At 41.1% G+C, this 12,811-nt stretch overlaps 1 protein-coding gene across 3 annotated transcripts in view; it reads left to right on the forward strand.

The window, feature by feature from the left end:
- The window catches only part of Exoc6 (exocyst complex component 6), a 144,496-nt gene that overhangs the window by 42,226 nt on the left and 89,459 nt on the right, over window positions 1-12,811 (forward strand). For all 3 annotated transcript variants that reach the window (XM_087584679.1, NM_019277.2, XM_087584680.1), the window contains 6 exon segments: window positions 3,051-3,119; window positions 4,822-4,905; window positions 6,122-6,168; window positions 6,298-6,418; window positions 8,498-8,569; window positions 10,948-11,045. In XM_087584679.1, the coding sequence (XP_087440805.1) occupies window positions 3,051-3,119; window positions 4,822-4,905; window positions 6,122-6,168; window positions 6,298-6,418; window positions 8,498-8,569; window positions 10,948-11,045 (491 nt within the window).

Below are 12,811 nucleotides of genomic sequence, written 5' to 3' on the forward strand. Positions count from 1 at the left end.
CATGGACGTGGGTTCATGTTTGTACATGTAGAGGGCAGAGGTGAATATCAAGTGTGTTCTTAATCATTCTCTATCTTAATATTTTTTAATTTAAATTCAGTGTGTGTGTGAGTGTGTGTGTGTGTGCATGTGTGTGTGTGCATGTGTGAGCATGCACACGCATACATGTGTGATGTGTAGAAGAATATGTGAGCAGTGGGTATATGGAGGACAGAGATAACTTGGTGGGGTTGTTTCTTTCCTTCCAACTCTTACATGGATCAAACCCAGGCGGTCAGGCCGGAGCCATCTAACAGGAGCCTCCTCCTCAGGTGTTCTGACTGGCTAGGCTGACAGGGGCCTGGGTTTCAGAGACCCACTTGTTCCCTTCCGTGCTGGGATGATAGTTGTATGTACCACTCCTCGAGTTTGCTGTGGGTTCTTCCATCCAAACTCAGTTCCTTATGCTTTTGCGGTCAGCACTGTGTGGACTGAGCTGTCTCCCCAACACTCTGCCATTTTATTTCAATTTGTATTGAGGTGCCGCAGGATAATTCTGTTGTAGCCTCTGATGAATTTTTTAACTAAATATTTGAAAACAGTGTATTTTGAGCAAACCCACCACCCCAGCTCCTCCCCTTGACTCCCTTCCAACTCTCCTGTCTCTTCCCACCGACTTTGAAGTTATCCTTCCTTCCTTCCCTTCCTTCCTTTCTTCCTTTCTCCTCCTCCTTTTTCTTCATTTTCCTTTTCTTCCTCCTTTCCCACTGAATTCACTTTGTGTTGCCCAGCTAGTCCTGGGGATGAACCTACCCTGGCTTGTGGTTGACCTACTGGAGATCTCATCATTAATAAAGCAAGCAGAATGCCTTCCCCTCCCCCCGCAGCTGTCTAATGCCCGTAGCTCCTCAGCTAGTAGAGGACCGCATGCCTGCCTTCTGTGCCGGGATTCTGTCTGTCTGGAGCTTGCGTGGCTCTTGTGAAGGCTGTCACACTTGCTGTGAGTTCCGATGGGCAGCTGCCCTGTTACAGCTGGAAATACTGTTTCCTTGAAGTCACCTACCACCTCTGGCCCTTTTGGTCTTTTTACTCACTCTTCCTCAAGGATCCCTGAGCCTTGGGGTGAAGGGTGTGGAAGGATGTCTGGGTTAGGGTGAGCACTCCATAGCCTTTTGTTCTCTGCATGCATCTGTGATTAACTGTCATCTTTTAAAATATTTATTTATTTATTTATTTATTTATTTATTTATTTATTTATTTATTTATATTTTATGTGCATTGATGTTTTGCTTGCATGTATGTGTGTATGAGGGGCTCAGATCCCCCTGGAAATGCAGTTACATTGTGAGCTGTCATGTGGGTTCTAGGAATTGAACCCTGGTCCTCTGGAAGAGCAGTCAGTGCTCTTAACCACTGAGCATCTTTCCTACCTTATTAATTGTTATCTTTTTTTTAAAGCCCCAACTGTCTAGAAACCTTGAAATTATCTTTAATTTTTTTTATTTTTTCTATCTAAATTTATTCTTTCATCCTATTGTTTCTTAGAATTTTCACTGTGCCACAAAGTCATCTGTTGAGTCTGCTTTGTATTATTATTAATATTTTGAAATGCTTACTTTTATAATTTATCTGTGCATGTCTCTCTGTGTGATTGTGGAGGCTCTGCAGCTGGCTGTGTGCATCGAGGCGTGAGGCTGAAGACAGAAAGGCCCTTGGTTGCTGTCTGCTTTAGTCACTGGGGTAGGGCCTCCCAGTCGAACTCAGAGCTGCTTAGCGGCCACCGAGTTCTGGAGATACCCTGTTCCCACAGTTTGAGAGGAAAGCTGGGATTACAAGAGGCTGCCATACCTACCTGGCATTCACCTGGGTCTGGGCATCTGAACTCTGGCCATCTTTCCAGGCCCCATCCTTTATCTCAGATTGGTGGTTTGAGAAGTAGAGCTCAGTGATGAGGTGCGTGTAGAAGGCCCTACTAGAAAAGTTCTTTAAGGAAGAGGGACAACTTGTGTTGCATTTCATTCTGATAAAGCATTGAGTAGCTGAACTTGCTTTCTATATAGGTTGTCATTGAAGACAAACATAATTAGTTTATTTTTTTTTAGGTTGATACTCTGTAAAATTTGTTCTTAACGTTTAGAGGATTTCTGAGGTCTTTTCTCCCTTGAAGTTGTGGGTGACAGAAGCAGACCATTCTTACCTCAGTTTCCCCTGTCTGCTTTGCACATCTCTAACAGTTGGTAGCTTTAGAGTCATATGCTGGCTCTAAGTCCATTGCTTGGGGTACTTGGCCTGTTTCCTGTTCTTTTGGATCTCTCATACCATTTTTATATTTGTATTTGTAGCTTTTTTCCCTAATAAGTGAGAGTATAATCTATTCAGAATTTATGAGAATAGAAATGTGTTCTTTTTATAAAAGGATTCACAATCTCAATTTTGAGAGATTCTATACTATTTTTAATCCTGAGAAATACTTTTGCATTAGAGTATAATGTGAATAATTTTTTATATATTCTAGAAGAAGCTGCCATGCATCTTAAAATTGGTAATCCTAATTTAAGTAGCTATGAGTTGTATTTTTTTTTTAATGGTCCCTGGGGAAACAGTGAGAGTTTCTACTTTGAAGCAGTGGCGGAAATCATGATTTTGCTGCTTCGGATGGAACTTGTTAAAGCTCCAGTGGAAACTCATGAATCACCTTTGCACAGAGCAGTAATGAGTGCGATTATCACAGCAATGTTCTGATGTTCTGCCCAGCACGATACAGACGTGTTTTCTAGTTGGGGATGCAGGTGACGCGCCTGCCTAGCACGTGAAGGCCCTGGAGTCCCTTCACTGTAGAGGGAAGGAGAGGTATTTTTATTTTTGCAATTTATAATAGTCAGCAACTGTAGTAAACACATAAGGAAAAAGCTACAAAAACACCCAAGTGAAGCGAAATGGGGTTGTGTCCATATCGTATGCCTTCTATGGGGGAATTAAATAAATATAAAACAGTCTGCGAACCACTGTCTTTAACTCGGTATTATCTAATAGTTTAACCTATCATTTTTTAAAATAGATTTATTTTTCAGGTCTTAACTGTTCAAGATCTCGTTGACTTTTCCCCTGTTTACCGATGCTTACACATTTATTCTGCTTTGGTGAGTATATTTATGGATTGACCTTGTGTAGGCCTAGGGTGATTGTGTACTTTTGATATGCTAAGTGTATTGCAGTCTGTATCATCAGGTCTGTGTAGGTGCACCCTCTGATGGGCACAGGATGATGACTTGATGCATTTCTCAGAACAGGCCCCAGTCTGCAAGTGAAGGAGTTACCCATTGTTAAGTAATCACTTTATCAAGATGCAGGTCAGGGCTGAGGATGAAGCTCCGTTGTGGAGTGTCTTTGTAGTGTGTCTGAAGCCCTGGATATGGAGTTGCATATATTCGAATCTTTGGTGGTTCTCACAGGTTCATTTGTTCCTCCTGTGTGTGACTGCGTTAGTACGGCATGCAATGCTAGATTGGTGGATTGCTTTTACTTGTGCTTATCTTGGAGTTTCCTATTTCTCTCTCAATTTTAAAAGCTACTTTCAGTAGCTGGAGCACAAAAATATTAAAGGGCTTCCTGTAGGAGAGACTTACATTTTTTTCTGCATTATGAATTTATTTTAGATGACATTTAAAAGCGTAATGGTTTTGTAGCTACTTAATCATAAAGAAAATCATTTTTTTCTGTTGAAATTTTTTCTATTAAATTTTCTTTTTGTTGCTGCTGTTGTTGTTGCTGTTGCAGTTGCTGTTGTTGTTATTGCTGTTGTTGCTGTTCCTGTTGTTGCTGCTGCTGTTGTTGCTGCTGTTGTTGTTGCTGTTGTTGTTGTTGCTGTTGTTGTTGCTGTTACTGTTGTTGCTGTTGTTGGTGCTGTTGCTGTTATTGTTGCTGCTGCTGCTGTTGTTGTTGCTACTGTTGCTGTTGTTACTGTTATTGCTGTTGTTGTTACTGTTGTTGCTACTGTTGTTGTTACTGTTGTTGCTATTGTTGTTGTTGTTGTTGTTGTTGTTGTGGAGTCTTGAATGAAGAGGAGACTGTGACTCCCAGCTTTTTCTTTAACTGAGAGGATTACTAAGCACAGTGGCTGCAGTGTATCTGGCTGTCTACTTGTGTCTAGCAAAGTTCATTCATTTGTTGCATGGTGCTGTGGGAGGGAAGTATGAATTCTGTAGAACAACTAAAAGTAGCCTGCACTGGGACACTAGGGAAAGCTTTCTTAAGGACGTGGCATCCATGAGGAGCTGTGAAAGATGAGTAAAAATGTCATTGAGACAATGTGAGCTAGGAACTGCCCTTCAGGGAGAGCATATGTAAGAGCCTGAAGTGGACGAACGAGGGCCATGTACTGGGTACTCTGACAGCTTGTGGCTGGCATGGAGAGAGAGGCAGGCTGTAGTCTGACAGATGTTTTCCTTATTTAATGATTCTCACTGAGAACTGTATTTTAGTTTGCTCAGTGAGAAGCCTGTAAAATTTAAGTGATAAATTAGGAAAACATCTAAAGTTGCTATTTTTGAGCTATAATGCCAACCCCTTTTTCTTGGCCTCTAGTATGAAATGCCATTTGTCACTTACATTCCGGTTTGGAAATGTCTCAGAGGATGAAGAAGGCTGGCTTGGCAGGGGCAGGGGCAGGGGCAGGGGCAGGGGCATGGGCATGGGCATGGGCAGGGGCAGGGGCATGGGCAGGGGCAGGGGCAGGGGCAGGGGCAGGGGCAGGGGCAGGGGCAGGGGCAGGGGCAGAGCAGGGCAGGGAAGGAGGGAGGTGGGAGGGCTCGTTATGATCATCATTCTCCTGATGTTCTTTAGGGTGATGAAGAAACATTTGAAAATTATTACCGGAAGCAAAGGAAGAAGCAGGCGCGCCTGGTTCTGCAGCCGCAGTCGAGTGTGGTGAGTGTGGTGTCCTGTGCCCCTGGCATGGTGCTCACACCTGTACCTGGCTTTAGTTTTCTGAGCATGGATCACTGCTCATTCACATATAAATATTTATTGAACACCTACTATTTCTAGTCATTGATTTAGGTGCCAAGTGTACAATAGTGAGCAAAACTGGGTCAGTCTTTTCTCTCATGAGTTTGCATTCTATTAGGAAAGGCACACACTGAATTCAAAACAGATAACCAAGTACGTGGCTGGGGTAGGTTTGTACATGTGACTGGGGGTACTAGTCACTGCAGAAGCCAAGAGAGGGCATTCGATCCCCTGGAACTAGAGTAACCGGTGGTTGTCAGTCTCTTCATAGGTGCTGGAAACTGAACCCTGGTCCTCTGGAAGAGCAGCAAGTGCTCTTAACCACTGAGCCATTTTTCTAGCTTTGAGGATAGACTTTATTTATGGAGGCTGGAGGTTAATGTGGGAACATTATCCTCAATCTCTCTTTCACTTTATTCTTTGCACAAGGGTCTCTAATCAAACCCAGAGCTCACTGCCTTGCTAGCCAGTTTACTCCGGGGATCCCTTTCTCTCCCTCCTAAGGCTAGAATTGGTGGTTCACTGCTGTGTTCACGCAGCACTTACGTTCATTCTGACCCTCACACTTGCTGAGCAAGGCTTTAGCCGCAGCTGTCTCCCTAGCCCCAGCCCAGCCCATTTTTCCAGTATTTGACTTGGGTTGTAAATGGCATAAAAGTATTAGGGGTGGCACTTACTGCAAATGGAAGATGCGTTGGCTTCAGCCTGCCAGAAGTAGGTTCTGACCTCCTCTTTACCTTTCACCATTTTATCACCTCTTTTCTTTTGAATACACATTCCACGAGGGCCTGCAGGGAGGGTGGTTCAGCGGGTAAAGCTGCTTGTTGCTGACCTGGCTTCTGTAAAGGTGGAAGGAGGCCAACTCCATAAGGTTGTCTTGACTTCCCCATGCCTACGTGGCATGTGTCCACACAAACGCATGCCATGCATTCACATACGCAGTAATAAAGGTTCTGAATGTGCAATCCATGAGAGAAAGGACTTTTTATTATTTTCAAGTATATCCCTGATACCTAATTAGTAAGCAGAACTTTGTAGGCTCTCAATAAATATTTATTAATCAAGTTATAGTGACTCGAAACTTTTATGTTACTGTATTTATTGGTTTAAATTGATTTTTATTTTTCATTTGAAGCATGAAACAGTTGATGGCTATAGAAGATATTTCACTCAGATTGTAGGGTATGTATCTAATATGGAAGAAACTATTTACTGATTTTATTCATTTGTTAAAAGTCAGAAATAATTATTTTCTACTTGCGCTTTCTCCCTTTCCTCTAAACACTGCTGTGTGGATAATTGGCATTTTAGGTTCTTTGTTGTGGAAGATCACATTTTACATGTGACCCAAGGATTAGTAACCAGGGCATACACTGATGAACTCTGGAACATGGCCCTCTCAAAGATAATTGCTGTCCTCAGAGCTCACTCAGTAAGTCAGACCAGTTACGATGATAATTATAATTTAATTTGATTTGTGTAATATGGAAAACGGTACCTTTATTTCTCTGCATTTTTAGGTAATTGCTCAGATTTGTAAGTAGTAATGTCAGGGTTTCTTTACGGCTACACAAGGCCGAGGTATTGAAGCTGACTGGGGCTTCTCAAGACACTTTTATTTGAGTATTACAGAAAACGAGAAGTTAGGCTGCTCTCATTAGTCTCAACTGACCTCTTCATTAACTCACAAAGCAACACCGTGAAGAAAGAGACTTTCATTATTCCAGATTCTTTTGTTTCCAAAATCAACTCTACCATTAAAACTCAGCAGAGTTTGCTCGAGAACATTTATAGTTTTAAAGAAAAAATCTGTAATTTTTACAATTTGAACTCATTTAAAATGATAAGCCTCCATATAATGAGAGATCATTTTTAATGGGTAAAAATTAAATGATCAAATAACTTCTTAATGCCCTTAGTGGAAATAGCTAGTTTTAGTTGTTTGCCTTCAATAAAGTAGCCTTATACTTCAAATTTTGTACTCAGTTATTATAATTGATAGTTAAGATTTAAAATAGGTAAAAGAGGGAATTTTATGATATTTAGATTATAAATATACTATATGCCTATTAGAATTATAGATTTTTGGCAATAAAACTTTACAAATATTTTGGTAATTAAAATATTTGGGGGGTGCTGGGAAGGAAATCTAAGGCCTCAGGTACACTTCTACTGAGCCAGCCCTGTCTAGGAGTGATATATTTTATCATGATTTATATTGAAATCAGTTCCAAGTACATGCAGTTATGCCATATTCCTATTATTATGTCAGTTATATTAAATATGAAATTGAAACATAGTAACTATAATATTATATTCAAAATCTATATATTGATAAAATTTATAATATAGTAAATACAATATCATTTAAGATCTTAAGTGTTATTAAGAGACAGTGAAAACACAGCCAGCAGATACAGGATCCTAGCATAGCTGTCTTCAGGGAGGCCCCACCCAGCAACCAATGGCACCAGATGCAGAGCCCCACAGCCAAACAATAGCTGGAGCTCGGGGAGTCTTATGGGAGAGTTGGGAGAACGATTGGGGGACCCAAAGAGGACAGGGACTCCACAGGAAGACCAACTGAGTCAACTAACCAGGACCCTTGGGGGCTCCCAGGGAGTGAGCACAGGCTGGACCTAGGCGCCCTGCACATAAGTAATGGATGAGCAGCTTAGTCCCCAGCAATAGCAGCGGGGGATGTCCCTGAATCTGTTGCCTGCCCACCTGTGAATCCTGTTCCCTTAAATGGACTGCCTTATCTGGCCTCAGTGGGAGTGCCTACAGGCAGTGACTTAATGTGCCTAGAGGGGGCGTAGCAGAGGGAGTAGTGGGGGAGTGTTACCTAGAAGGGGAGCTGTCCCTTCTCAAAGGAGAAAGGGAGGGCGGAACGTGGTGGGGGGTAGGTATGGGGAAGAGAGGGGGAGCTGATATTGGGATGTAAAGTGAATGAATAAGAAAATAAATTTTAGGGGCTGGGGATTTAGCTCAGTGGTAGAGCGCTTGCCTAGGAAGCGCAAGGCCCTGGGTTCGGTCCCCAGCTCCGGAAAAAAGAACCAAAAAAAAAAAAAAAAAAAAAAAAAAAGAAAAAAAAAAGAAAATAAATTTTAAAAAAAGGAGAGACCGAAATAATGTCCTTTTAAAAGTATTTATTTTCTTTTGGTTAATTACTAAGAAAAACTTAAATTGCCACTCTTAAATTGGGAAAGGTAATAATATGTCTTTTTAAGATCGAGAGTAAATATGTAATGAAACGAGACATGTGTGGTGTACTGGAGACCAGTGTCTGAGCTTGTAACTAGTTTTTCAAAGATGTAAAGATTTACATGGAGAATTGTCTGTCATGTCTGTCATGCTGCAGTCTTTTCTTAAACATACTGAGGAGAGGAAAGCAGCCTTGGATCTCATCAACCCAGACCTTAAGGACAAAGTGTCAGGTTTTCATGTCTTACTTTTAACTTCTGTTTTGTTGTTTTGTGGGGCTTCATTTGTCCCAACTTCCTTCCCACAGTCTTACTGCACTGATCCTGACCTTGTTCTGGAGCTGAAGAATCTCATCGTCATTTTTGCGGATACTTTGCAGGTAGGTGGTAACCTAACCTTCAGATGGAGGTGATTTGAGTATGTAATGTCATAAAAAAGTAGATTAATGGTAGTAAGTCAGTGGTAATGAACGCTTATGTGTATATATTGATGTTCTCCTGTGCTGTATACCACACTTCCTCTGCAGTTTTGAACCTTGGACAGAACTCAGGAGTTACTAGTACTTTTTGGAATATAGGTCATTTCAGTGAGGCTACAGTATTTTTATAACTTAGGTGGGTGGGTGAGGGAGCACCCTTATAGAAGCAAGGGGGGAGGTGATGGGATAGCAGGTTTCTGGAGGGGAAACCAGGAAACGGGATAATGTTTAAAATGTAAATTTAAAAAAATCCAATAAAAGAAAAAAAAAGCCATAACTAGGCATAGTGGTGCACACCTTTAATCCAGCACTTGTCAGGCAGATAGCTGTGAGTTTGAGGCCAGCCTGGTCTACATGGCTAGTTCCAGGACAGCCATAGAGAAACCTTGTCTCAAAAAAAAAAAAAGCAAACCAAGCCAACCAACCAAAGAAGGCTAGACATACGGCGTGTGGTGTATATCTCTAATCTCTATAGCTGTAGAGGGGTTGAGGGGCTGAGGCAGGAGGATCTTAGTTTGAGACCAACTTCGGCAACATAGGGAGCTCAGGATAATTACAACAGCAAAATGAACCTAGGCTTGGTGAGATGGCTCAGCAGGTAAAGGCAGCCAAGCCTAATGACCTGAGTTCTGTCCCTGGGACACAGAGTGGAAGGAAAAACCAACTCCTGCAAGCTGTCCTCTAACAAGTAAGTAAATATAATAAAAAAATAAGAGTCTATAGTTTAAAAATATTTCAGAAATGTTAAGTGAAATAAAATAGGTTTCTTTATCAGTGCCTTTCTCAGAATAAATGTATATGATAAGGTTCCAAAGGGACATGGCTATGTAGTGTCCCCCAGTACCTGTGACTGTGCCGTGTCCCTGTACCTGTGACTGTGCCTTGTCCCTGTACCTGTGACTATGCAGTACCTCCAGTCCTGTCATTATGCAACATTCTCATCAGTTCATGTGACTCTTGTTTTCTTTTCTTTCCCCTTGAACATCTTAAAATTTGTAGTTTCAAAAAATATGTTTTGGGGACTGGAGAGATGTGTCATCGGTTAAGTGCATATGCTGCCTTTCCAGAGGACATGAGTTTGGTTCCCAGCACCCATGTCAGGTGACACAGCCATTTGTTAATCTGGCTCCAGGGAATCTGATGCCTCTGACCTGTGATACACATACCACATACATGTACAGACATACACATAATTAAAAGCTAATAAAAGGAAATGCTGGTATGAGCTATTTCCTCTATCATAAGAGTGTTTGCAGGAAATGCTGGTATGAGCTGTTTCCTCTATCATAAGAGTGTTTGCAGGAAATGCTGGTATGAGCTATTTCCTCTATCATAAGAGTGTTTGCAGGAAATGCTGGTATGAGCTGTTTCCTCTATCATAAGAGTGTTTGCAGGAAATGCTGGTATGAGCTGTTTCCTCTATCATAAGAGTGTTTGCAGGAAATGCTGGTATGAGCTATTTGCTTTATCATAAGAGTGTTTGCATGGTTGTTTTCTTTATTCTTAGAGCTAAGGAGAATACTCCACAAGTTTCTTTGTACATTTTATTACCTTATACATTTATTGATTTGAATGGTCTATTTGATATCATAAGAGTGATGTGGATGTCTTGGTTTTTTCTTCATAAGTTCTTATGTCTATCATACTGATCCCCTTGCATTAATAAATTTTATTTGGTGCCCCTTTGTGAGGAAGTAAGGGAAGCTCTGCTTTCCTCAGTGATTTGAAGTATCGCCAGAGATGCTGTAGGGGGCACTGTTGTTAAAACGGCCAGAATGTCACTTGTTTGTTAGGGTCTCCATGAAATAAAGTGATGGGACCACAGAGGACAAAGTTTCGCTCAGTTGGAATCCTGCTGTAATATGCAAGATTGACCATGCTGTAGGCAGGAGCTTGGGTATATATTCTAGTTCAGACTCCTTATCTCTTTGTATGACCATTACAAACAGTTCTGGGACCAGCGTTTTAAAAATAGTTGAATCTGGAATATTTGATAAATTCCTAGGAACTTTGTAGGAATCAAATAAAAGTGAAAGGTGGTATTTAAGTAATGAAGACATTGGGAGAGCAACAGTGTGGGTTATGGAAAATAGTAGAGTCAGGCATGTGGTGTGGTGGACATGAGAGCCTGGCTGACTTCCTTGGTGGTGTAGAAAGCTGTGGTATATGAGTGAGGAAAGATGTTCAGATTGTAGTGATGAAACCAGTGAGAAGCTTGCCTTAGATTAGTGAACGTTTAAAACACACTTGACTCACCCATCTTTTTCTTTGTATCTTAGGGTTATGGCTTTTCTGTCAACCGACTCTTTGACCTTCTATTTGAAATAAGAGATCAATACAACGAAACACTGCTTAAGAAATGGGCCGGTATTTTCAGGTAGGTTTAAGCTGTGCTGCCTTTGTATAGTGAATAAGTTTGTTAAACACTTAACCAATTGGTTTTGCATATAGTAATAAGAATGCTTGTAGTCAATGTCTGTTTACAACATGTTTAACCACAGTTGTGTGAAGACATTCACACTGTTGGAACTCTAGGACTTCTCTCTAGAACCATTGCATCCCAAACAGAAACTCCACCTGTTAGACAGTAACTCAGGTCCATCTTCCTCCAGCCCTGACAACCGCTGCCCCATCTTGCCTCTAAATTTGACTGCTCTAGAATCTCATGTTCGTGGACTTGAGGGACATTTGCTTATTTGTGTCAGGATTGGTTCACTTAGCATGTCATCATGGCTGATTGATGTTGCACGGAGGCCAGAGCCACATTCCCTTTTATGTCTATGTTATATTACACTTTATGTCTGCCACATTTTCTTTGTAGTGAAACTGTTCTGCTGGATGCCCAGGCCTTGGCCACCACTGACCCCATTTTGTCCTATAGGTTTGCCTTTTCAAAAATTTCAATTACATAGACCACACAGTACCAATTTAAATGTTTTGACTTGGAATGGTATTTTAAAAATGTATCCATATTTTTGTGTGTTTCTCAATAAATTCAAGCACAGTAATATGTTGATTTGTAATGATGTAATTTGTCTACTAATGAGTTCACAGACATTGAGGGCAGCTGTTTCCTGGGCTGCTTTAGTGTGGCCATAAGCACAGTGTGCCTGTATCTGAGTGCCTGTCTCAGATACTTTGGAGCTTATATTCAGATGTGGGACACTGGATGACAGTTTATTTTTCATTTTTTTTGGGGGGGGAGGGAACTGCCATACTGTTTTCCGTTGGACGAACCATTTATAATGTATTTATTTATACTTTAGATTTAGTATCGGTAATTTTTCTCGTAAATGCTTAGCTATAAGGCTATAAGTATTTCAGGGTATTTTGCATTGAGACAGACACTTAATGCCTTCTAAATCTGGCTTGGGGAGCTGCTACGAAGTGAAGTAGAATTAATATAATAGTATCTGTTACTAAAATAAAAATGTCAACTGATTTCATCTGAGCTTAGTACTTACTCCAGCAGTTTTTAAAACTGAAGGTTAACCTTCTGAATTCTGTAATAAAAATGCTTTGTAAATCCCCAAATGGTCTGTAAGGTAATAGACCTGCATTAAATTTAGCTAAGCAAATCCTTGTTTGAACTTACTATATTAGCATTTATTGTTTTTATTTACTACTTTTGGGGGGAGTTGCAATATTGCAGATTGAAAGCAGAGCCTGCAGATGCCAGGCAAGTGCTCTGCCACAGACGACATCTTAGGCCTTTTAACTTCTATTTTTAAAATGTTTTCCATTTGTTTATTTAGTGTGTGTGTGTCTATGTGCACACGCGCACAAATACGCACGCACAAACACACACACACACACACACACACACACACACACACACACACACACACACACACGCATGTGCAGGAGCTAGTTCTTTCTTTCCAGAATGTGGTTTTGGGAGCTCAAACTCAGGTGTCAGGTACCTTTACCCACTGGACTCCCACTGGACCAGGCCCTTTTATTTTAGAACAAGAACTTGCTTTTTCCCAGGCTGAGCTCACTGTGTGGCCCACATAGGCCTTGAACTTGTTTTCCTGCCATGGCCTTCCCAGACGCTGGAATTGTAGGTTTGCTTAATAAGCTTTAAGAATTTTTCTTCGTCAGGGCGCTGACACAGATGGGTTACTAACAATATTTGTGTAT

This window comes from Rattus norvegicus, chromosome 1 (assembly GCF_021556685.1).
Source record: "Rattus norvegicus strain SHRSP/BbbUtx chromosome 1, alternate assembly SHRSP_T2T, whole genome shotgun sequence".
In the NCBI taxonomy this organism is placed as follows: domain Eukaryota; kingdom Metazoa; phylum Chordata; class Mammalia; order Rodentia; family Muridae; genus Rattus; species Rattus norvegicus.